This window comes from Monodelphis domestica, chromosome 3 (assembly GCF_027887165.1).
Source record: "Monodelphis domestica isolate mMonDom1 chromosome 3, mMonDom1.pri, whole genome shotgun sequence".
Classification (NCBI taxonomy): Eukaryota; Metazoa; Chordata; class Mammalia; order Didelphimorphia; family Didelphidae; genus Monodelphis; species Monodelphis domestica.
Window position 1 is genome coordinate 137746822 of NC_077229.1, and position 24577 is coordinate 137771398.

Sequence of the window (24577 nt, forward strand, 5' to 3'; positions counted from 1 at the left end):
TGTCAGCATTTACATACTGCTCTTTTAGCTAAATGTTCCTGTAACACTAGAAATTCAGGGGTTCCCCAACACCTACCAAAATGCATGGCATATTATAGGTGCATAAAAATGTTTCCTAGATTGAATGAAACACTGCTAAAATAAGAAATGCTAATCCTAAAAGGGCTTTTTGCCTTTCTAAAGATGATTCTTTTGGCTGGTTCTCAAACTACTCTACATTAACTAAAAATTAAAAGGGACAAATAAAGGTTCAAATAAAATGTTCTTGGAAGACTGGTCTATTTTTCTACATGTAAAACAGAATCAGCATATTATACACTTACAGAACTCCCAAGAACAAAATATATTCTATGTGATTCACTACTTGGCAGCCATCATACCCTTAGAAAAAAGAAATCAGAGGGTTACATTATATCCTTGACAATACATCAAAATCAGATTTAAAAAAATAAACAACCTAACCTTCTACTAATGGTTTCATTGATGCCATTCAAATTTCCAGGAAAAATTAGATTCTCTCTAGAAATATATAATATATAATTATTTCCCTTTTCACCCAGTCTAATTTCTTTTTTCTGAAAATTAGATGAAGAACTGAACCTCAAATGAATCACGTAAAACAATTCACATGAATCCTACTGTTATAAAGAATCAATATTGCCATCTTCTCTACAGTTTTTCAGATTAGACAAATACTATAATTCAAGATAGTGTCATAAAAGATACATATGCTTATGCATCACTTTGTTCAAATTTAACTGAAAAGTATAATACTCACAGTCAGCAGCAGTAAAATTGGGCAATGAATCATAGCTTTTTTCACTGTTCATTATGTCCTTTTAAAAAGAAAATAATAGATATTATAAAGATTTTAAGGTAACCTTGCTTAGGATTTTTGGACATGGTACAAAAAAAAATATATCACAAGTATAAGATCATAAGTTAGCAACCTACAATATACATGACACCTGGTCCCAATTTAATATTAAGAAAGAAGACCTTCTCCCCTTTTATGATTTCCAAAGTCATATTTTGTCTGCTCAGCAAAGATGACAGATGAAATAACTAACAAAAAATTAAGCTTAAGGAACTCAGTCCCTCCAATTCTCATTTATCCAAATCTAAAGCTCTTCTATAAAAGGAAGCTAGAAGTCCCTCTAATAATTTAAAAAAGAAAAAAAAAACAGTCACTGGAACTCACCTCCATAATCCCAGTATAATAAGAAAATGGTGTTATCCTCAAACCCTTTACCATAATATCTGATAAATGGTAAGGGTACAACATGAGATGTTCTCGACTGTATTTTAACAATTCCTCATAGTATTTGCGTTCATCCTTCTTGACATGCTTAACTAGTTAAAAGAAGCAAAACAAAACAAAAATTCTTCACTGTTCTTGTTATTAAATTAAAGCTACACACAAATAATAGTTAATAAGATTCAAACATAGTAAAAGAATAAAACAGAAACTAGAAAAAGTGAGAGGAACCAAATGAGAAAATAAAATCTGATAGACACAAATAAAGAAGAAACTTTTTTTATTTTCATCTAAGAAAACCAAAGAAAACTTTCATGATGCTACAAGAAATAATTCTTCAAAGAAAATAACTAGAATAACAGAGTGTTTTTGCACCGGAAGTCATTGAACTTTAGAATGAGAACTATATTATATCTAGGGTTGGAAGAAAAATTTGATAGGACTGGATTCCAAAAAGCTAAATAATAAGTGCATTAAATGTGTTGTATGATATTAACCAACGCCATTTGTTTCTTGCAAAAGCTACTATATTTTCACCAGCAGAAAACTGAAATATGGCTAAACTAAATAATGACTTAAAGTAGCATCAGGTAAGTGTTGGTTTGGATTTTTTAATTTATTCAGCCTTCAAGTTAACTCTAAAACAGCATGCCTAAAATAAACATTATAAATTTAGGAAGGAGAAAATAGGCAACAATGAAAAAAAATGAAAAATTTATTATGAGAAGAAACTATGAAAACCATAGAATATAATAGGTAAACATTGTTTCTAGTTATAATAAAAGTATCATTAAACTTAAATAACTGTAACAATTACTAGGTAATTGTCATTTAATGGTAAAAATAATAAAAATAAATGTACTCCTGACCTACAAAACAGAAAGGGAACCATTTGAATTGACAGATTAAGTTACTGGTAATAACAAAATATAGCATTACACTATAATTTTCTATGAAATCACTAAGAAAATATGGTAGCCATTAATGTACTACATGGTGAGTTACTTTTTTTTCAAATTGATAAGACCATAGAGAACCGGGATGGCAAACCTCTCTTTGGGAACGCCTGCAGTTGCCTGCCAGAATTGGTTATTGGAAAGCCAGGGATGGAGCTGTTCCCCTCATCCTCTCCATTCACCTGAGAACATTTCTCACAAGACCCACCCCTCTGCCCAGCAGCCTAATGGAAGTGCTTCCTCCCTCCAAAGTCTGGGGCAAGGGGGTGAGGGGACCTACTCAGTCTGGGGTAGGGCACTCAGTGGAGGGGGAAGGGCCAAGCACTCCATTTCTAAAAGGTTCACCATCACTGATACAGGAAAATTGTACATATGTGTGTACTAATTTCCACACAACAAAGTTCTGATTAGATTTTTGTTTTGTTTTACTTATCTGGACCTATGATATCACTGGTTTAGTAACTCCAAGGAGGGAAGAGCCCTCTACCAATGCAGATCAGCACAGTAATAACTACATAGTTTCAAGCTGCTTGGGGCACAGAAAGTGACTTGTCTAGGGTCACATAATCAGTCATTTTCAGAGGTAGGATGGAACCCAGGTCTTCCCAATTGTAAGACTAGCTCTCTATTAACTCTCTCAAGCTGCCTATAATATAAAATATACATTGATAAAGTATAATACATTTATCAAATTTAAGAATAAATATCAATATTATCCATCTGAACAAAAAAAATCTACTCACCTAAGTTATTTCTGTATCGTAACTGATTTCGGATACTATAGAGCACAACTTGCTTTTCATATTCCCTCTGTGAATTTCCAAGACCCTAGAAAATAATGGCACAAATTTAAAATAATTTCCAAACAATGTACATGCAAGTTTAAACTTCCCCAAAATATTCAGATCTAATCTCATTTCATCTCATTTAATTTCTAACATAAGATAAATATTTTCCCAAAGTTTATATATATAAATATATAGAGCGCCTTCCTATAATACTCTCTTCTAAAACATAATTCAGGATTAAGGCAGTTCTGTCTTATACCCTAAGGAGGTTTATTTATTAAAAACAGCCAAAGTATCTCATTTTAATAGTCATCCAAAATGCAATAGCTTAAATAAGACATTTTGATGCTAAGATTAGTATATTAAACAGATAACTCACTTTTATTTTAAAAGATTGTTTTCCTAATTTGACTTAATATGAAATAGCATCTTCATATGAAGTAAACAAAATATACTGATAATTTTTTATTCTTATTTCAGTTAAAGTAACTATGAATATGTACAAACATTAGCTCCCAAGCACCAGTTCATGAAGCCCAAGTCCCAAACTCTACTACTTACTCAAATATTCTCATGGTCAATCATGCTTTCAATTTGACTGAAGTACACCAGCTGTTCTGCACTCCCTCAAGAATCTCCTGCATCTATACTTTAATATTCCTGTATCTTCACCCAAATTCTCCTCCTTTCCTTCTGCCTAGTCTCAAAAAACAAAAATTATCTTGCCAAAGCAACTCTGTCCCCTTGATTCCACTCTCTCCCCTTTCTGACTGACTCTATATCTCACTGTCTTACTTCTCTTCTCATATTCCCTCCCTTCCCCTCTATTTCTTTCCTCTCCTTTCTCACACTTTGCTAAGCTAATTTAAAGAGCAGGATACTGTCACTGTTTCCATTACCACATTAATGTAGTGTAGCACAGTTAGTTCCCTTTTTTAATTGATTAAATTACATGGGATAATATGAATGTACAAATAGGTGTATTAATTTCCATGCTACAAAGTTTTGAATGGGCAGGGGGGAGGAGAGAGGAGAGAGTCCTTGTGTCTCTCAGCTTCCTCTGATCTGGCATCCATTCATCCCATCCTACTAAAACTAGCCTATTTAAAATAAAACCTACCCATCAATGACCTCCTAACTGAAAAAATCCACTGAATCCTTTCTGAGTACTTAGCCTCCTTGACTTCATATTGACTCTTTCTTCCTACTGATACACATTTTTACTTTGATTTCCTTGAAACTGTATTTTCTTAGTTTTCAGTTGTCCATCAATAAATATTTATTAAGCACACTATGAGCCAGACACATGGTACAAATTAAGTCAAAAAAATAGTCTGCTCCCAAGGAGCCCACAATCTAATACAAGAGGCAATATGCAAACAACTATATACAAAAAAAGATATAGACAGGATAAATTGAAGATAATCAACAATGGGAAGGCATTAGATTTAAGGGGGATCAAGAAAGGTTTTTTTGTAGAATGTGCGGTTTTAGTTGGGCCTTGAAGGAAGCCAGGAAGTTAGAAGGCAGAGATGAAAAGAGAGCATTCCTGCCGAGAGGGAAAGCCAGTGAAAATATCCAGAGTTGGGAGATGGTGTTTCTAGTGTGGAAAGGAGACCAATCACTAAATAATGAATAATAATGGAAATAATAGAAGACAGGTGGGAGAAGGGAAGAAGGTTGTGAAAAGTACTTTCCTGACAGAGCACTTTGTATTGATTGATCCTGGAGGTAACCAGGAGCCAGTGAAGCTTACTAAGATGGGGAAGAGATGAGAAGGTTTGACATGGTCAGATTTGTGTCAGATTTTTTACGAAAATCACTGACATCTGAGTAGAAAATGGGCTAAAGGGCAGAACTTGCGACTATTGCAACACACAAGGCATAAATTGATAAATATATGCTTCTCTAAATTCTCCTTTAAAAACTCCTCCAGCTCATACACACACACACACACACACACACACACACACACACACACTCTCTCTCTCTCTCTCTCTCTCTCTCTCTCTCTCTCTCTCTCTCTCTCTCTCTCTCTCTCTCTCTCTCTCTCTCTCTCTCTCTCTCTCTCTCTCTCTCTCTCTCTCTCTCTCTCTGTCTTTTTCCAAGACTCTAGTTTCAGACCTTTTCTTTTCTTTCCTTACACTATATCTCTTGGTTTCAACTGTCATTCTCTATGAAGTTAATTCTCAAATAGATATCTCTAGCCCTAATTTCTCTGACCTCTAAACTAGAATTTCCAATCCTCTAAGAAACATCTCCAAAAAATGTCAACTCACTGATATCTCAAGTATTGCATATTCAAAACAAGATTCATTCTTTCATCAAAAGCCTGTTCTTGAATATATACCTAAACACAGTTATTGCTTCTCCATGCTCCAGTCATAATTCTCTAGACTTTCACTACCATGCCATAGAAGCTTCCTCATCCAGGAAGTTCACTCTCCCCTAGACTTCTCACACTGGAAGTACATTGCACCCCTTGGGGCCTTCTTTGATTGGCTGGTTCCTCCCAGAATTTCCATTTTAAGAAAAGCATCCAGATCAGTCATATTTAGATAACTCTCCAGGATCCACTCCTGATTCAAGTTTCTCTACCATGTTTTCTCCCATTAAAATATAAGTTCCAAGAGGGCAAGAATTGTCTGCTTGTATCTGTATTCCTAGTAATTAGCATGTTGCTTGGCATACCCTCAAATGTTTATTGAATTGATTGTCATAGTCACATGTATCAATCTTTTATAAACTTAATACACATGTAAGAATTCTTGTCACAGATCCTTCAATGGTGAATTTTTTTCTACTTCATCAAAAGCTTCCTTTAAAATATACTTATACATATAAAACATAAACATAGTAAGACCTTCAATTCCTTGATGTTTCTGTGTCAAACTGTATGATAAAGATGTTGTGTTTTGTTTTTAACAAAAACCTGTCTTTTCTCATGTTTTTATTAAGAATATACTCTCCAGGTACAACAGCAAGCATGAGGGTTGCTGATGCTTTGTTTTTGTTTAGTAAAAGCACAACTGAAATTATTTTCTTTTCTTTTGGAATTTTCCCTTCTCTGAAATACCTTGAAAATCTGTCTCTGAGTATCTTTAGAACTACTGCATTTGATACTAAACTGATATATCCCCAGACATTCTTCCTAACCTCATTTTTCTTCACAAAATAGATCCAATGAATGCTGTTTTTTCATATTTTTCATATTTTCATTTTTTTCACATTCCCTTGACCAGACTTTTCCCAACTACATTGCCTACTCCATATCTCACTAGCCATATCTCTTTGGGTATGGCTCTCCTACCCAACTGTCTAATTCTATACACTAAAATACATCTCAGTTGTTGTTTCATCTATCAGAAGCAACTTTTTTTCCCTAAAGGACACAATTTCAATTCCACGTCTACCATATTTCTCATTTCTTGGAAAAAGACATTTGACTTGAGAGGTACATACACTGGAGTGATGTCTATTCAAGTGAACTGTTGACAAATGGATTACAGAAATGACAAGAAGTTTCTTTGCAGTCAGTATGACTAGATTCCATTCTAAGCATTTTGATGAACTACTCTTTTTGAAACTCACTGGGGTTTAGAGAGACATAACTCTAAAATGAGGACCAAAGAGCAATATAAATTTCTAGGATTGGGTAGAAGACAGGAAGAAAAAAACCTATAAAAAGCTGTTTTTGAAATTCATACTTATGTTCACAATATCCTGCAGTGAAAGAAATTTAAGAAACTGATCAAATGAATTTTTTTAAATACTGTGGGAGACTAATAATTTGTCTTTTTATCTCTTTTGACACCAACCTAGGCCTCACTCATGACTGCTGTCAAAATGTAAAAATAACAGAATTTCCATTGACTCTACTCAACTACGCCTTAGCAAACCATTAAATTTCTCAGAAACTGTATCCATGACAACCTCACTGAGTGATGAATGTTGCCAAACAAAACAACTGTCCTGCTTCTTTATTTGTATTTTTAATTATAAACTGAACTCTCAGTATTGCCACCCTCACCCAAAAGGTCTCTCCTCACCAATTTTCCTATTTCTGCCAATGGCATTATTCTCTGAGTACCTAAACTAACAAATATGGAACTATTGTTTTTGCCTTTGTTTTCTCTCTCCTTCACTCCCTTGTACACAATAACCAATTAATTAATTACCAAGGCAGTTTCTCTGCCTAATCTTGCTACTACTAACCTTTGATCTTGCTGTTTATATTCATTATCCAATTTCAGGCCCTCAACCTTGACACTTCATGACTAGATTACTTTAACAGGCTCCTGCTTAGTTTCAATTCTCTCTGCTTTCAATTTCCAACCTATATGGTTGCCAGATTAATTTTACTTAAAAATTATATTGAACATTAATTTCATCTTGGGAAAGAAAAACCATCTGTGCTTCTGTTTCATAATTTATAAAATGAAATGAGGAAGAAAGATATATATCATCTCCAAGTTTCCACCTCTAAACTTTATGATTCTAATCACTCAGACTTGAAAACCTTGGAATCATTTGATTTCCTCACATTCAATCAGTTGCAACGTCTGGATTATTCTCAGTCCTTTTCACAGCCTATCCTCCATATCTGGAATGTTCTCCCTCCTAGCCTCTGCCTGCTTGCTTCCCCAAAATCCCAGCAAAAATCCCACCATTTACAGGAAGCCTTTCTTGATCCCCTTTAATTCTAGTGCTTTTCTTCTGCTGATTATTTCTAATATATCCTGTCTAATTTTGTCTGTATATACTTGTTCACATATTATCTCCCAATCTTTTGCCTACCTTTGTATCCCTTAGCTTAGCACAATGCTTGTCACATTGGTTGTTGTTCAGTCTTTGCAAACCTATCTGACTCTATGACCCCATTTGGGGTTTTCTGGGTAAAGATATCAGAAAGCTTTCCCATTTCTTTCTCCATTTTATAGATGAGGAAACTGAGGCAAACACTGTTAAGTGGCTTGCCCAGGGTCACAGAGCTTGGAAGTATCTGAGGCCAGATTCAAAGTCAGGTCTTCCTGACTCAGGACCTAGAGCTTTATTCACTGTGCCACCTAGGTGCCTTACTGTTGTTCACATATTAGATACTTAATAAATGTTTTCTGACTCCCTGACAGTCTCCTCCTCAAGTCAACCCAACATCCTTGCAGGTTAATTTACCTATCGTACAGAATTAATTATAACCCTAAATGGTACAATTTAAACATGCACTGGGCAGTGATATAGTTTGGAAGTAAGATTTAATTAAAATAGGTGAAATGTCCACAATTGAATTACTTCCAGAGAAATCTAGTATTCCTTGTTTCTCAAGGCCTGACCAATAGAATGATGTTCTGGCCACACCATACAGGCCTTGTCTGATATCTTGCTTATGTTGTTAATGTATCCTCTAACCTAGGATATCTACTTTTGTATCTATCAAGAAAAATGTAAAATCTGATTCATAAGACTTTGTTGAAGAGAAATAAAGATTTATATAGAAATAGTGCTGTAGTGCCTGCTAATGGTGGATGTTCCCCAAGGCTCTGTTCTGGTCTCTTGTCTCTATTCACTCAAAATTATTTTGGCTGGTGATCTTAACAGCTTCCAATGATTTAGTTATCATCTGTGCAAATAATTCTTGTCCAGTCCTAACCTCTCAGGTGACCTTCAATCTTGAATACCTACTGGATATCTCCAACTGGATATCTCATAGATAAATTATAAACTCCCTATATATATCCAAAACTGAGCTCCTTATCTTTCTCCAAAAAAAACCACTTCCTTCTTCCTAATTTTCCCCATTACTACTGAGTACCACAATCCCACTCACCTACACCCAAATAAACTTGTGAAAAATTGTGTGCTTTGATGTGCATTCCAACTCCAAACAGTTTTTTCTCTGGAGGAAGAGAGCATTCCCTGTCATAAGTACTTCAGAACTATCCTGGATCACTGTATTGTTAAGAATAGCTAAGTCTTTCACAACTGATCATTCTACAATATTGCTGTTGCTGTGTACAAAATTCTCCTGGTTCTGTTTATTTCACTCTGCAACGATTCACATACAACTTTCCAGCTCTTTCTAAAATCATCCTGTCCAGCATTTCTTACAGCTCAATAGTATTCCATTACCATCATACTACACAATTTGTTCAGCCATTCCCCAAATGATGGACATCCCCTTAATTTCCAATTCCTCATCATCACAAAAAAGGCTGCTATAAATATTTTTGTACAAGTAGATCCTTTCTCCACCCCTTTTGTTTAATCTCTGGGACAGGGACATAATAGTGGCATAACTGTTTTATAGCCCTTTGGGCATAGTTCCAAATTGCCCTCCAGAATAGTTGGATCACTCCACCACTAATGTATTAGTGTCCTAATTTTGCCTAAATGGCATTTTAGAAACCAAACTCTTTGTCCCCATATCTAATGTATACATTACTTTTACAAATAAATCACAATGCAAAGTCTTGCCATACTTATACTATGTAGTATACTTATACTACATATAGCAAATTCTACCGCTCTCCACTAGTTATGTTGTTTTTAAAAGATTATTCAGCAGCAAAACCTGTTTTAAGAAACAACGATCATATTCATCATATGGAACAAAGAATAGAGATAGCAATTAATAGAAATTTAAGAAAATCAAACTATGATTCTTTGCTAAGACTTTAAAAAGGACTGCTTCTAGCTCTAGTGACAAGAGAGAGGAGTGTTGCTTTTCTGAGAAAGATAAACATACCCAAATATTGCTACTAAAATCTTAATATGTTTTCTAAGAATTAAATCTTGCTCTCTCACAAAATTGACATTCTTATGGGGAAAAAATTCCCTAAATTACTCCTATATGTGCACATGTGTACATAGAGATAAAGAAAAAACTATCAATGCTCTCTACCAACCTTTCCTTAATATCCCATTCTTGCAAACTTTGAAGTAGAAAATACAAACCATTTCACTACATACCTAGGAAATTTAGCAACAATGTCAAAAGGAAAAAAAATAAAAAAATATCAAAAGGGAGATCATTCAGCAAGTAATGTAGAAAGAGAGGTATACTATACAATTTTGTTGGAGATGTGAATTGGACCAGCCATTCTGAAAACAATTTAGAAATATGCTTAGAAGGTGGCAAAAATATCCATGACCTTCAAGCCAATCATCCTACTGATGGTTATATACACCAAAGTCAGTGATTTTAAAAAAGAAGAGTTCTATATGCAACAAAATATTTGTAGTAGCTTTTTGTACAGTAGCAAAGAACCAGAGAGTAGCTGGCTCATAAAATGGATAACTAAGTAGTGGTACATAAATGTAATGAGATGCTACTGCACTATAAGAAATGACAATTACTGGGGGCAGCTAGGTAGCTTAGTGGATTGAGAGCCTGGCCTAGAGATGGGAGGTCCTAGGTTCAAATCTGGTCTTCGACACTTCCCAAATGTGTGACCCTGGGCAAGTCACTTGACCCCCATTGCCTAGCCCTTACCACTCTTCTGCCTTGGAGCCAATACACAGTATTGGCTTCAAGACAGAAGGTAAGGATTTAAAAAAGAAAGAAAGAAAGAAATGACAATTACTGAGAAGTAAGGACTTAAAATGATATACAAGATGACTATAAGTAGAAAGACTAGAAAAAGATCAGGACTGAAAGCTGTGAAATTATAATGGCCAATCTTGACTCCAAAGATAAGAATGGCCCTCCCTTCCCTCCTTGTAGATATGGAACTTTAGTTCATATACAACAAAACATTTGTAGTAGCAAAAAAACAAAATTGTAGATCCTTGTAAAGAAGGAGATAGTGTAAAACACAGCATATGTTCTTTAGCTTTGGCATAACTGTCTTTTTGTCTTTTTTATTCTTTGTTATAAAATATGGGTCTCTGGAAACAGGAGAAGGGCTATATCTAGAAATGTAAGTACCATAAAAACAAATGATAGCAACAAAAAAATTTAAGGGAAATATAAAGCATATTTTTCATAACAAATAAAAATGAGACATGGCTTACATTATAAATAATGCTTAAGAAAAAATTATTGTGCTGGCCATGATTGAAGGACCCTGATCACCTAATAAATATAGAAAGTAGAGAATTACCTTAACAATTAGTCAATGTGTGTGGGAAGGTATAGTAATAGTAATGCAAAGAAAAAAAAGAAATGAGCATCAATAAATTTTAAAATAGAGAGCAGAAGGAAGTTCAGAAAGGACATGGACAAGCAGGACAATGGCATATACTACCACATCATGTTTTTAAAAGTATGTATACATATATTTTTTAAAGTTGTATGTAATAGATTAAGTTTCATTTAAAACCTTTTTCTGAACTTTTTATGTGGAAATGTTCCTGTTGATGGAAGATTTTCCAGTTCATAATTTTAAAATTAAGTAATCAAATTTCTTACAAGCCTGACCTGCTTTATCTGGGAAAAAAAACTCCCTACCAGCTCTAGATAAAAAGCTATAACGATACTGGAGTTTGAGTAAGGGTGTTCCAAAGACAGAGCGGAGAAAGTAATGTCACAATAGTAGAGAAGTATATACTGGTTGGTAGAACTAAGATAAGCTAGGGAGGACCAAAGACTTAGGGGAAATGAAGTAACAGTTACAAATGATTCAGGATGTATTAAGATTGTGGTGGTTAGGTTCAGATTTTTTAAACTATAATTAGAATCATAATTTAGTGCCAAAAAAGATATCAAAGGACATCTACTACATATATCTCATTTTACTGACAAAGAAACTGAGTCTCAAGGAGGTTAAGTGACTTGCCTAAGGTCAAAGAGATATCAAGTAGTCTTTGAGAGTACTTTCAGATCTAAACCTAGGTACACTGTCAAGAAGGCTTATCTTCCCATCCTACTATACAGCCCCTACTTAAAAATTAAGGTCAAGAATATAACAGTTGGATTTTCTTTCATTGCTGTAGCCTTCAAATTTTAAAGTTTAAAAAACAGACTAAAATTAATCCACCTCTGAATAAAGCATTTTATCCTGAATAAGATGCTCCCAAGAAATTTTACAATTTCACCTAAGACATCTGTGCAGAGAGCATGCACCACTTTCCATAAGTAGCTAAATTTAAATCCAGCTTAATCTTATTAATTGCTTTGAGGGGTTCCTTAATAAATAAATGTGTAATCAATTTCACCTTTTTTCCCCCAGTCTAAATTAAGCCCTTTTTACAGGTTTTTGAATACATGTCATTCTTAAGCTTCAGCTAAACACTTATGCCACCATTATTCATGTTCAGAATAACACCTATTCAACATTTATCTCCCCTCTATCACAGAGAAGAGAAATAGAAAATAATCGGTGGTTCTCCCAGAAATTGAACACCAGTTCTGGAGTCAAAAGACCTGAGATCAAGCTGACTTTTGACACCGTGAATCTTTAGGCAAGACACTTAATTTTTAGAGAAATTGAGTCCAAGAGAAGTTATGGGTATGAATTAGATGACTCTGAAGTCTCTTCAGAGGTCCAGATCTCAGTGGAAAACCTGTCACTTTTTCAGGTACAGGGCAAGCACAATCTTTCCAGAAGGAAAACCAACTCTCTGATCTCCCTGTGATTAGGTAAAAATGCCATGAAGTCACACAATTCTGAGCAATGAATGTAATTATTCCCTTACCTGGATGATTTCGTAGTCAGAAGCATTTCTTCTCAGCATGGTGCCTCACCTGACAACACCTGCTGACCTTTCCTGCACACCTCCTTCCCCTTTAATTCTAATGCTCTCCCTCTGAGATTCCTTCCAGTTTTATGTTATCTTGTCTGTACATAAGCTGTTCGCATGTTTTTCCCCCATATTAAAAAAGGTACTGTTTCACACATCCCTGGGGCTTTGACAGAGCCTGACACAGTAAGCGCTTAAAAATGCTTAGTGCATTTATTGTGCTAGCGTTATACGGCTATTAAAATAGCACTCAAGTGCTAGTCTATACTACTAGAGTCAGTCACTGGAAGACAACAGACTAAGCTATCCGAAAACCTAACTCTGGGAGCAGTCTGCTCGATGTTTTCTTCTCAGGGAAAAGCAGCTTAGGAGAGGGAGAGGAAAGTCACTCCCATGACAGACAGGGAGTGGGCTGGATGGACAGGGCAGCCCGGAGAGCCGCGCAGAGTTTGGACCTCGACGACAGGCTCTCTCCACTTAAGGCTCTCCCCTCCTCCTTCCGCGCCCTACAGCCTCGTCCCCACTGGGCCTGGCTGGTTCCGGCCGCGTTACCTGTCGGACGTTAGCTGGCAGCTTGCTCCAAGGATAGTTGTGGCGGATGTGGAACTCTACGTCGATGTTCATGGTGCCGGGAGCTGACGGGCCGACGGGCTAGAGGCAGCTGCGCCTCACTCCTTCTCACGGCCTTGCCGAGGCTGCCCGAGGCAGCTCACAGCACCGCAGGGCAGGGCCCCGCCATGCCTCGGGCCCCCAGGGCCAAGAGAATCGAACCCTCCGCCACCCCGTAGGGGAAGAGAAAGGCGAGGGGGGCGGAGAGGTGCGTACGTCGCGATAGCTCCAAGTTTCTTCCTAGTTTCGATCTGCCGGAAACGAACCCCGACTAACGTCACTTCCGCCTGCAGTGAAGGCGACGGGGCGGAGGGGAGCAAGGGGTGGGGCGGGAAAACTGTGGAGGACCGTGTCCTTTCCCCAACCTTCTCCCATCTTCCTCACTCTCCTCCTTATCTGAGAGGCGACGATGAGAACGCCGGACACTCACGAGAACGAGGGAGGTTGCGTCCCCACCTGCCTCCTGGGAGGCGGGGCCTGTTGGGACTGTCCTGGGATATCCCCGACCTCTCGGGTTACCTAAAGGTCGCCAAAAAGCTGGTGACAGGGGATAGAGGGTTGGATTCGAAGTCAAGAAGAACAACGCAAGTTCAAATGTAATTTCCCGACACTTAATAGCTGTGTGGTCCTGTAACTTCAGCCCCAGTTTCCTCATCTGGAAAAAGGGGTGGTAAATAGCACAGATATTTAATAGCTGTGTGGTCTTAGGTCGAGTCACATTTCAGCCTCAGTTTTCCCATCTGCAAAATGGGGATACGAATAGCACAAACAGTTCCTCATCTGTAAAATGAGCTGGAGAAGAAAATGTCAAAACGACTCCAGCATCTTTGATAAGAAAACTCCAAATGGGGTTATGAAGAGTGGGACATGACTAAATAGTAACAATAAAAACTGAAGGGAGAGAGAGCACTAGAATTAAGAGAGGTAGGAAAAACCTTTGTGTAAGAGGTGGGATTTCTATTGGGGCCTAAAGGAAGTCACATGATCCTGGGCAAGTCACTTAACCTCTCTGCCTCAGCTTCTTCTATAAAAGAGGAATAATTAAGCATCTACCTAATTGTTGTGAGAATCAAATGAGACAGGATATGAAAAGTGCTTTGCAAGCCTTAGAACTATATAAATGTGAGCAGTTATTGTTTATTAATCAGCACTTTGTTAGGCTCTGGGGAATCAAAGGTGAAAGCTAAATGAAAAGCAGAGTGTTGGTTGGAGCCAGAAGACATTTTCTTCTATTTTTGCACCCTGTTGACTTTGTTGAATTGTTTCTTGAGGTTTCATGGAGTCCTTAGCTTCCACATGCTCAATTCTAATTTTTAAGACATGCATTTGTTGAATAAGCTTTTGTACCTCCTTATCCATTTGGTCAACTCTACTTTGTAAAAAATTCTTTTCCTCAGTGAATTTTTGTATTTCTTTTTCCTTACGGCTAATTCTGCCTTTTAAGATGTTCTCTTTGATACATTTTTATATATCTATTTCCATTTGACCACTTATGTTTTTTAAGAAGTGTGCCTCTTCATTGAATTGTTATACCTTTTTTTTTAAACCCTTAACCTTCTGTCTTAGAGTCAATACTGTGTATTGGCTCCAAGGCAGAAGAGTGGTAAGGGCTAGGCAATGGGGGTTAAGTGACTTGCCCAGGGTCATACAGCCAGGAAGTGTCTGAGGCCAGATTTGAACCTAGGACCTCCCATCTCTAGGCCTGGCTCTCAATCCACCAAGCTACCCAGCTGCCCCCCTTTTATGCCTTTTTTACCAATTGGCCTATTCTGTTTTTAAGATTAATTTCTTCAGTATTTTTTGTGCCTCCTTTCCCAAGCATTTGACTTCTTTTCATGATTCTCCTGTATCACTCTCATTTCTTTTCCCAATTTTTTTCTATCTCTCTTATTTGATTTTTAAAATCCTTTTTGAGCTCCTTCATTAAATCTTTTGGGGCTTGAGAATATTTTTCTTGAAAGATCTGGTTGACTTTGTTGCCTTCTGAGTTTGTGTTTTGGTCTTCCCTATCATCAAACAACTTTCTATGTTGAGTTTCTGTTTTGTTGTTTGCTCACTTTCTAGGCTTTTTCTTTTAATTTAAAAACCTGCTAAAATTGGACTCTGTACCTATGGTGAAGGGAGCACTATTCCAGGCTTTAAGTTCTTTGTGCAGCTACCTTCAAACTGGCTCTGGGATCTATCTGCACTCAGTTCTTCCAAGGTGGTTATGATGTAAGGAGAGGTGTGTTTAATACTTTTCAAGCCTGTGCTCTCATCTGTGAGTAACCCCAAATATTTTTTTCCTCCTTGGAACTGTAACCAGGGTTCCCTGCTCCCCTGTAGCCACAAGCACTAGTGTCTGCTACTACTCCTCCTCATCCTGAGAGCATGCCCCTAGACTGTGACCTGGTTCTGCATGTGGACAATGCAACAAGAATTTTGCACCCAGAGCCAGCAAAGGGAATTCTGTAATCTCCTTCTGAACAGTTGACTGCTACCCCCTCATTACCATCTGTGGCTAAGAGATCCAAAGGCTTCCTTGCTACTTCAGGTGTGCCCAAGAGGCCTGCCCTGGTGCTCTGTGCTCCTCCACCTCCACCATGGTGCACTAGATCCCTCATGCTAGCCTTCTAAGTTGTCTTGGGCTGAAAAATTACTTCACCTCATCTTTTTTGTTGGTTATGCTGTTCCAGAATTCATTTTAAGGCATTATATTATAGTTTTTGTAAGGGTAAATTGATAGTGATCAGATGAGACTATGTCCCTTCTACATCTGTTCTCCTCCCTCCTTTTTCTTATCCCCTTGCCCTTCTTTCTCTTAATTTACTCTTCCTTCTCTTAGTACTTTAGGGGATTTCCTTTGCTTAGTCCCTTTCTTGTCCTATCCCTATCCCTCCTTTATCCCCTCCCATTTCCCTCCTATTTATTTGTATTTAAAAAGATTTTTGCCTTTCTAATTATTTTTGTTGTTCTCTCTTTACCCCAGATCTGATGAGAGTAGGATTCTAGTACTACCAGCCCTCCACCCTCTCTTCCCTTTCTCTGGAGCAATTATTCCATTCATTCTTCCTCCATATGAGCTAGCCATTTTACCCTATCTCCTCCTGATCTACTACACTACCATTTTGGTTCATTCCATGATGCTGTTCCCAGGGACCATGGATAACATTTTCCCATATAAAAATCAAACATTTTTGGCCTTTTGGATCACTTATGTTTAGTTTTTCATGTTACCTTTGTGTTTCTTATTTATCAAATTTTCTCCTGAGTTCTGTGTTTTTCCCCAGGAACAGTTGAAACTCCTCTAGTTTGTTAAATATCCTTTTTTTTACCTTTTATAATAATGCTCAGTTTTGCTAGATATGTTATTCTTGGTTGTAAGCCCAGTTCTTTTGCTTTATGAAATGTGTTTCATGTCCTGCGTTCTTTTAATGTTGCAGCTGCTAATCATTGTGTTATTCATACTGTAGCACCACAGAATTTAAATTGTTGGGGGGTGGGGGTTACTTGTATCATTTTTTCCTTGACCTGAGAGTTATGGCACTTAGCAATCATGTTCCTGTGTGTTTTCATAAATGTGGGTCTCTTTGAGGTGGTGATCAGTGAATCTTTCAATTTCTTTTTTACCTGCTGCTTCTAACATTTCTGGGTAGTTTTCCTTGATGATTTCTTGAAGTATGGTTTCTAAACTTTTTTTTTTATAATAACCTTCTGGGAGTCCAACTATTCTTATATTGTCTCTCCTTGATCTATTTTCCAGATCTATTGTTTTTGTAATAAGATATATTCCCTTCTATTATTTCATTCTTTTGATTTTGCTCTAGCATTTCTTATGTCAGGAAAGCATAAGCTTCCCCTTGTTCAATTTTAGATCTTAATTATTTTCTTCTGTGAGTTTGTGGATCTCTTTTTATCCCATTTGGGTGATCTTTCATAATTTTCTTAATTTTCATGCATTGCTCTTTTTTTCCCTAGTTTTTCCTCAACCTCTTTCATTTGGTTTTTGAGGTCTTTTTAAAGCTCTTCCAAAAAGTTCTTTTTGGAGCATATAGCCCTTTGTTGCTTGCTGTTTTTGAAGTAGATGTTTTTACTTCATGATCCTCTGAGTTTAAACCGAGGTCTTCTCTGTCCCCAAAGTAGCTATCAATGGTTGTGTTCTTTCTCCTTTGGTTTCTCTCTCTCTCTCTTTTTTTTAATTTTAAAAAATTTAGCAGCCAGAACAATAGACTTAATTATTGGGGGAGGGGATATTTGGATTTTTTTCTGGACTCCCAGGTTGTTAGGTTATTGTCATTTTCTTCTGGGATCTATTTGGTTATTCCAGTTTTTATAGTCCAGGGTCCTATATAATCCCAGGTCCCCCACTCAAGCACCAATCCATAATTGGTCTCATGTGCTTCTGCCAGAACTTGTGAACAGTTCTGCCACTGCAACTACAAGCAGACAGACCACCTTTCCCTGTGGCAGCAACTAGGGACCTCACACTCCTGGAAGTGATCACAGTGGACAGGGTCCCAGTCCCTAAGCAACCACACTCATCTGTCTGTGTTTCTTCCTCACTTCTCTCCCACTGCCTCAGACTCTGAATAGAACAGATGTCTAGTCTTCATTCATCATGTATCCAAAATCCCTCCCCTGGCAGCAATAAGGCTTGACGTCCTGCCCTTGGTTTCTGATATGGGTATACTCTTTGGTATTTATTCCTTCAATCCCCAGGCAAGGGACAGTGGGGATCTCCTGAGCTGAGACTATGACATAGTTGCTCTCAAGGCCCTCCACCTAAGGATTCCAGTGGTGTCCTCTGGATATAAGCTCCTAGGCTCAGCAAACCAGGTGACTTGCCAACTCTTCCCCTAGGGTTCTCTTTTTGATTCCAAGCTATTTTCTCAGTTCCTGCCTGCAGGGCCTTGGGTGGTGGGGCTGAGGCCAGGGAAATCAGAAGCCTTCTTCCCTAGTTGTCCTTGGCTTTTCAGCTTCACTCCTGACTTGTCTGTTTTTGCTGCTTTGGGCATTAATTCTGTGGAGTTATTTTTGGTTGTTTGTGGGGAGTATTGGGAGGGTGAGGAAGCTTCATGTCCTACTCTGCCTTCTTCCCACTGAACTCGGGTATCCTTGATTGCAAGTCCAAACCTCTATCCACTTTCCCAAATGAGTGAGCAATTCTTCTGAAAAAGATCTGGGGGGGTTTAGTGGGCTGCAAGCTCAATATATGGTGACTAAGGTAATACAATTACTCATTAGACAAAATGTTCAGCTTCTAAGTATTACATTTTAGGAAGACATTGATAAGTTAGAGAATGTCCAGATAACTACAGATAAGATGAAGGACCTCAAACTTATTTCTGAGGATCATTTAAAAGAATTAGAGGAAGGGGACAGCAAGGTGCCTGGATAAATTGAAAGTCAGGCCTACAGATGGGAACCCTTCCTACCTGTGTGATCCTGGGCAATTCATTTAACCCCCATTGACTATCTCTTACCACACTTCTGCTTTGGAACCAATATGCAGTAGTGATTCTCATACAGAAGGTAAGGACTTTATAAAAATAAAAGACTTGGGAGTAGGGGCAGCTAGGTGGCTCAATGGATTGGCAGCCAGACCTAGTAACAGAGGTGTTAAATTTAAATCTGGCCTCAGATACTTTCTAGCTATGTGGTCCTGGGCAAATCACTTAATCCCATTACCTAGCCCTTACTTCTTCTGCCTAGAACCCAATGTACAGTATTGATACTAAGATGGAAGGTATGAGTTTTTATTGTTGTTTTGTTTTGTTTTTCTAAACTCTTACCTTCCATCTTGGAATCAATACTCTGTATTGGTTCCAAGGCAAAAGAGTGGTAAGGGCCAGGCAATGGGGGTTAAGTGACTTGACCAGTGTCACACAGCTGGGAAGTGTCTGAGGCCAGATTTGAACCTAAGACCTTCCATCTCTAGGCCTAGCTCTCAATTCACTGAGCTACCCAGCTGCCCCCTTGTTGTTGTTTTTAATAAAAAAAGAATTAGTTATGTTAGGCCTGGAGAAGACTTAAGGCAGGATATGATAACCAACTGCACATTTTTGGAGGGATATTCCTTAGAAAGGGACAGATAGGTGGCATGTTGGAAAGAGTACCAGCCCTAGAGTTAAGAAGACTCATCTTCCTGAATTGAAATCAGATCTCAGACATTTATTAGTTATATGACCCTGATAAATCACTTAATCCTGCTGGCCTCAGTTTCCTCATCAATAAAATGAGCTGGAGAAGGAAATAGCAAACAGCTTGCCAAGACAATCCCAAATGGACACAATTGAAAATAACTGAACAAAAATTTCTTGGAAAATGGAATAGATTTATTTTGCTTCACCTCAATGCAGAATAGGATGCAATGCATCAAAGTTGTAAGGAAGGAAATTTATGTATTGATATATTGTGTTGATATATGGGGAAACTGCCTAATACTGATTAAAACTACTCTAAAGGAAATTCATGAGATAGTAGGTTCTCTTGGTCTGGCAGACATACTAGATGGCCTCAGAGAACTTTCAACCTGGAGAGTCTAAGATACTATAAAGAATTTGAAAGACTTCTTCAAGGTATAAAGGAATTATATCTGATTCTGTATAGCCCCAGCAGAGAGATATGAGCAATTAGTGGAAATCATAGGATGGCAGATTCCTGTTTAATATGCTTATAATTTGAGCAGTCTAACACTGAGTCAGGTGGACTTGGAAAGAAGTGAGTTTCCATCATGAGAAGTGTCAAAACAGAGATTAGATGACTAACTTTGCAGGGATGTTGCATTGGAGACCCCCCTTGCAGGGAAGAAGGCTTGTCACAATGTTTCCAATCCTTTGATCTCTAGACCAAAATTTAGCTACAATTAATTTTTTGCCACTCAGCAATTTTTTTGTTTCCAAAAGTCTTGGTTCCCTGTCATGTGGGGGATTGATCCAATGAAGAGGGGTAACTCACTTTTACCAACAAAAAGAAAAGAATGACACTTGTAATATTTAAAATAGTTTGAAGGCCATAAACTGTGAGATTTAAAAGAGTGGATGCCATAAACTGTTATAATTAAAATGGTGGAAGATATAAATTGTGATAGATATAAGAGAGGGTGAGTAAATTTGACCGCAGAAAATATGTTTCACTACAGTGTCTTGGTTTTTAAATCAAATATAAGGTGGTCGCCAGGGAAATATTCCCAATTATTCAAATACCCAAGTCAACTGGGTTTTATAGAGATTTTAATTAATACAAATGTGGAATTAAAGAAAGGAGAGAAAAAGGAAATAAGTATTAAGGTCCTTAAGCTAACATGGCCTAGACCTGAGTCTTAAGAGAGAGAGATCAGTCAGTCAGTCTTTTAACACTCACCACAAGGTCTGTCTAAGCAAGGATTCTAGTGACACCAGGCCAGCTCCATCTCAGCTGACTTCACCAGAGAGAGTTCCAGCCAGAGTCCTCCTTAAAGAGCCTTCCAGCCAGAGACTGTTCCAAAGGGCCTCTCTCCAGAGCCTCCAGAGTCTCCTCAGAGGAGCTCCAGCAAGACCTCCTTAGAGATTGTCCTCCAAGAGCTTCCCTTCTCCAGAGTCTCTCTCAAGAGATTCTTCCCAAGCGATCCTCATCAGAGATCCTCCAAAGGGATTTTTTTCCTCAAGAGATTCTGCTTTTTCTTATATAGTGGTTTTTCTCCTATGTCACCTCCCCTAAGTCCTTACATCTACCAATCACTGTAGACGTTTTCCAAAGGACTGCCCATCTGAATTCCTGCTAAATTGACTAATCTCCTCAGTAAGTCTGAACCAGAGAAAATGCTGCTGTGTTAACTAATCTCCTCAGTAAGTCTGAACCAGTGAAAACACAGCTGAGTCAACTAATCTCATTAAGAGAAAACTTGCCCAACCCTTTTAGGTACCTAGCATCTCATTGTATCAATTCTAAAAAACAGGCATGGCTCAAAGAACTCCTTGCCTTATTATAAGCATGGGTACTTTCCAAGTACTTTCATTGTTTAGCAAGGAGTTTTCTCCCATAAAGCAGTCTTAAGTACGGGTGGAGTAGAGGTCCTCCCATTTCTGATCCTGGCGAGTTCTCACATCAAAATGGGGAATGTTTCCCAGTAGGGAATTTGTTCCAATGGAGGATTCCTCAATGTGGAAATTTTTAACATTCACAAGTCTGAGAAATTTCAAGATTTACACACTCTACAAGCAAGATGGGAAAATAGTTTTAGCCAACATGGTCATTCATTCAAAAAGCCTCTTTCCTTCTTGGGGAAAAAAGGAGGGGGCAGGCAGATGCCCCATGAAGCACCCCTTTATAACTATCAACATGGAATCTAGGAATTCCAAACTTGTGGCCTAGTGGGATCTGATGAACCCCAAATTTCAGGACTAGCTTATAGGTTGGAGACCCCAAAGTTTGTACTTGTTCCCTGTTCCCATGGGAATCTACCCTGAAGGGAATCCCAGGCTAGCAGTTTCAGACTCAGTGGGGGACCTCAGGAGAATGACAATCCTAGTTGAGTGGGACTAAGCATATGCTAAGGACCCTTTAGTATCCATTGGAAGTAGCCCCTTCTCTTATACCCTAGCCTCTAGCTATGATTTCTTTCCCAAGCTGGATTGTATCCTGTCAGTATAGTTTGAACACTCCCATTTTCTTTGTAGCTATAGTAATGTCAATTATTTTTTCCTCCCCCTGGATTCCCCAAATGTTATATAGGTTCCCCAAATTCTTTTGTTCCTTGGAGTCCTCATCCAGCAAGGTGGCACTCCCAGGGATAACATCCCCAGAGTCCAGGGTTTATTCCCTGAAAAAGTAGTGGCTCCTGACTCTGAGTAAAGAATTAAATACTGGACTTATCCCTATCCTGATTAAAAACTTGGTTTTTCTGAGTATTTGATAGTTCAGTGTTATTTCAAGTTAACATATCTCAATCACAGAATTCTATAATTTTAGGTTTCTCTGACTAGTATCTAAAATTGAAAAATTACTCATAGTAATAATAATAAGATAATACATATAATGTTTTAAAATCCACAAACTTCCAAAATACATTGATTTTTCACAAACCTCATCCTTTTTTGACCTGTCTTCTCCTCCTGAATATGATATAGCTCAAGTTTATACTTTAAAGTTTGCAAAGTGCTTTACATATGTTGTCCCATTTGATCATCATAACCACCCTGGGAAGCAGGTGTTATTGTGATCTCCATGTGAGGAACCCGAGTTTAAAAGGCATTAAATAATTCACTTGGAATCACGGGCAGTATTTGAATTCAGATTTGCTTGACTCTTTCCACTCTCATCATGCCACCCCTTGGCTGACAAGAATATTCCATCTTCTCTGAGTTTTTCTAACAATATTCTTTTGAATCTTCTACCTATTTAACCACCCCTTCTAATTCTTCATTTCTGAATTATCATTCACATCTTACTCCCTAATTTGGGTCCCCCAAGGGTCTATCTTGGCTCTTCTTTTCTTTCAAAAGTTCTTCCCATATTCTTTCCTTATTCTATAGTCTTCTTTTCTTTTTATATTCTATGTGGTAACCTCATAAACATGGGTTTAACTATCATATCAATGCAAAAGGCTCCTAGAGCTAGATATAAAACCCTAGTTTTTCTTTCTTTAGACTTCATCACCATTTACATTTTAGATATTTTCTTATTTAAAAAAAAAAACACCTTACTTTCTGTTTTAGAACCAGTATTAAGCATCAGTTCCAAGGCAGAACATTAAGGGAAGGCAATGGGTGTTAAGTGACTTGCTGAGGGTCACAACTAGGAAATATCTGAAGCCAGATTTCAACCCAAGACCTCTTGGCTCCAGGGCTAGTCCTCTCTACTGTTTCACTTAGCTGCCCCTGCTTTAAATTCTTTCTGAATGCAGATAAGTCCTGCTGTCTAAAAATCCTTATTAATAATGAGAGCAATAAATCTCTCCATTCTAGTCCATCTTCTACTCAGCTATCAAGTTGTTCTTCCTGAAGGGTGGATCTGACCATATTATCTACCTATTCAATAAACTTCAGTGGATTCCTGTTTCCTAGATCAAATATAAAGTCCTAGGTTTGGGTTTCTTTCTTTTTTTTTAAAGCCCTTACCTTCTGTCTTGGTATCAGTACCATGTATTGGTTCCAAGGCAGAAGAGTGGTAAGGGCTAGGCAATAGGAGTTAAGTGGCTGACTCAGAGTCACACACCTAGGAAGTATCTGAGGTCAAATTTGAACCCAGGACCTTCTGGCTCCAGCCTTGGCTCTATATCCACTGAGCCACCTAGTTTCCCTTTGAATACTCATAATTTAACAATGGCTGGATTATCATCCACATGTTATTCCCTAATTTGGGTCCCACAAGGGTGTCATGAGTCTCTTCTTTTCTTTCTATATTCTTTCACTTATTGACCTTGTCAACTAGAAGAAAACACAGAACTATTAAATAGTCAAAATCACTCTTAAATCAAAGGAAAGGGGATTTAGCGCTAATAGGTTCTGACAACAGAGCTGCTCCCTGAGACTGCACAGAGTCTGGATGCCCTGGTCACTGACCCCTGGGAGTACCAGAGGAACAAAAGAATTTGGGGAATCTATATACCACTCTAGATGACCTGGGGGCTTGGAGTGAGAGGGACAGTTGACTGACTTTACAATGGTAAGAAAAGGAAAATGAGGAGTTCCAGACAGGTATGACAGTAAGGGACTGATGCCCTACAATGGACACAAAAGGGAAAGACTCAGCCCAAGGCTGAGCCACCTTGGTAATGGACCTTAGCCTATGGGGAGAAACCATTGGGACAAAAGAGATACTTAATATTGGATGGGCTTAGCTGTTCCTGCCCAAACTAAGGGGATGTCCATTGTCTGGTGAAGTGGGACCTTCCCTCAGGGGGAAACCTCTCTTGTGACAAGGTCAAAACCTGGGGTTTATACCCTTAAACTAAGTAAACTGGGGATCTCTATATTTCCATGTTGACAACCTCATAAACATGGATTTAATTATTATCTCTATGCAGAAGGTTCATAGATCTGGATATCCAGCCCTAGTTTCTTTCTTGGACTCCAGTCCCACATAACCATTTACCTATTAGATATTTCAGACTGGTTATCCTGCAGACATCTTGGACTCATTATGTCCAAAACAGAACTCATTATCTTTTCCTCTAACCCCACTCCTCTTCTGATTTCTCTATTTCTGTCAAGTGTAACAGTTAAAATTAGTTTTTCTGCTAGAAGTATTATATTTTTAGAGGTTTATTAAAGATTAAGAATTAAAGAAAATACAAAATAAGAAAGCACATGTCTAGGCCCAGAGAGCCC

General features: G+C 37.9%; 1 protein-coding gene across 7 annotated transcripts in view; it reads right to left on the reverse strand.

Moving 5' to 3' along the window:
* FAM91A1 (family with sequence similarity 91 member A1) overlaps positions 1-13687 on the reverse strand; it is a 53170-nt gene extending 39483 nt beyond the window's left edge. For 3 of the 7 annotated variants that reach the window (XM_056823117.1, XM_007488291.3, XM_007488292.3), the window contains exons 1-4: positions 13233-13571; positions 2958-3042; positions 1202-1353; positions 779-836 (exon numbers count right to left, since the gene is read on the reverse strand). In XM_056823117.1, the coding sequence (XP_056679095.1) occupies positions 779-836; positions 1202-1353; positions 2958-3042; positions 13233-13304 (367 nt within the window). In that variant the 5' untranslated portion in view covers positions 13305-13571. Of the gene's footprint in view, positions 1-323; positions 717-778; positions 837-1201; positions 1354-2957; positions 3043-13232 lie in introns of those variants that run through there. The other 4 variants (XM_007488290.3, XM_007488289.3, XM_056823118.1 and 1 more) reach the window with 4 other exon arrangements.
* Between the last annotated feature and the right edge of the window lie 10890 nt (positions 13688-24577).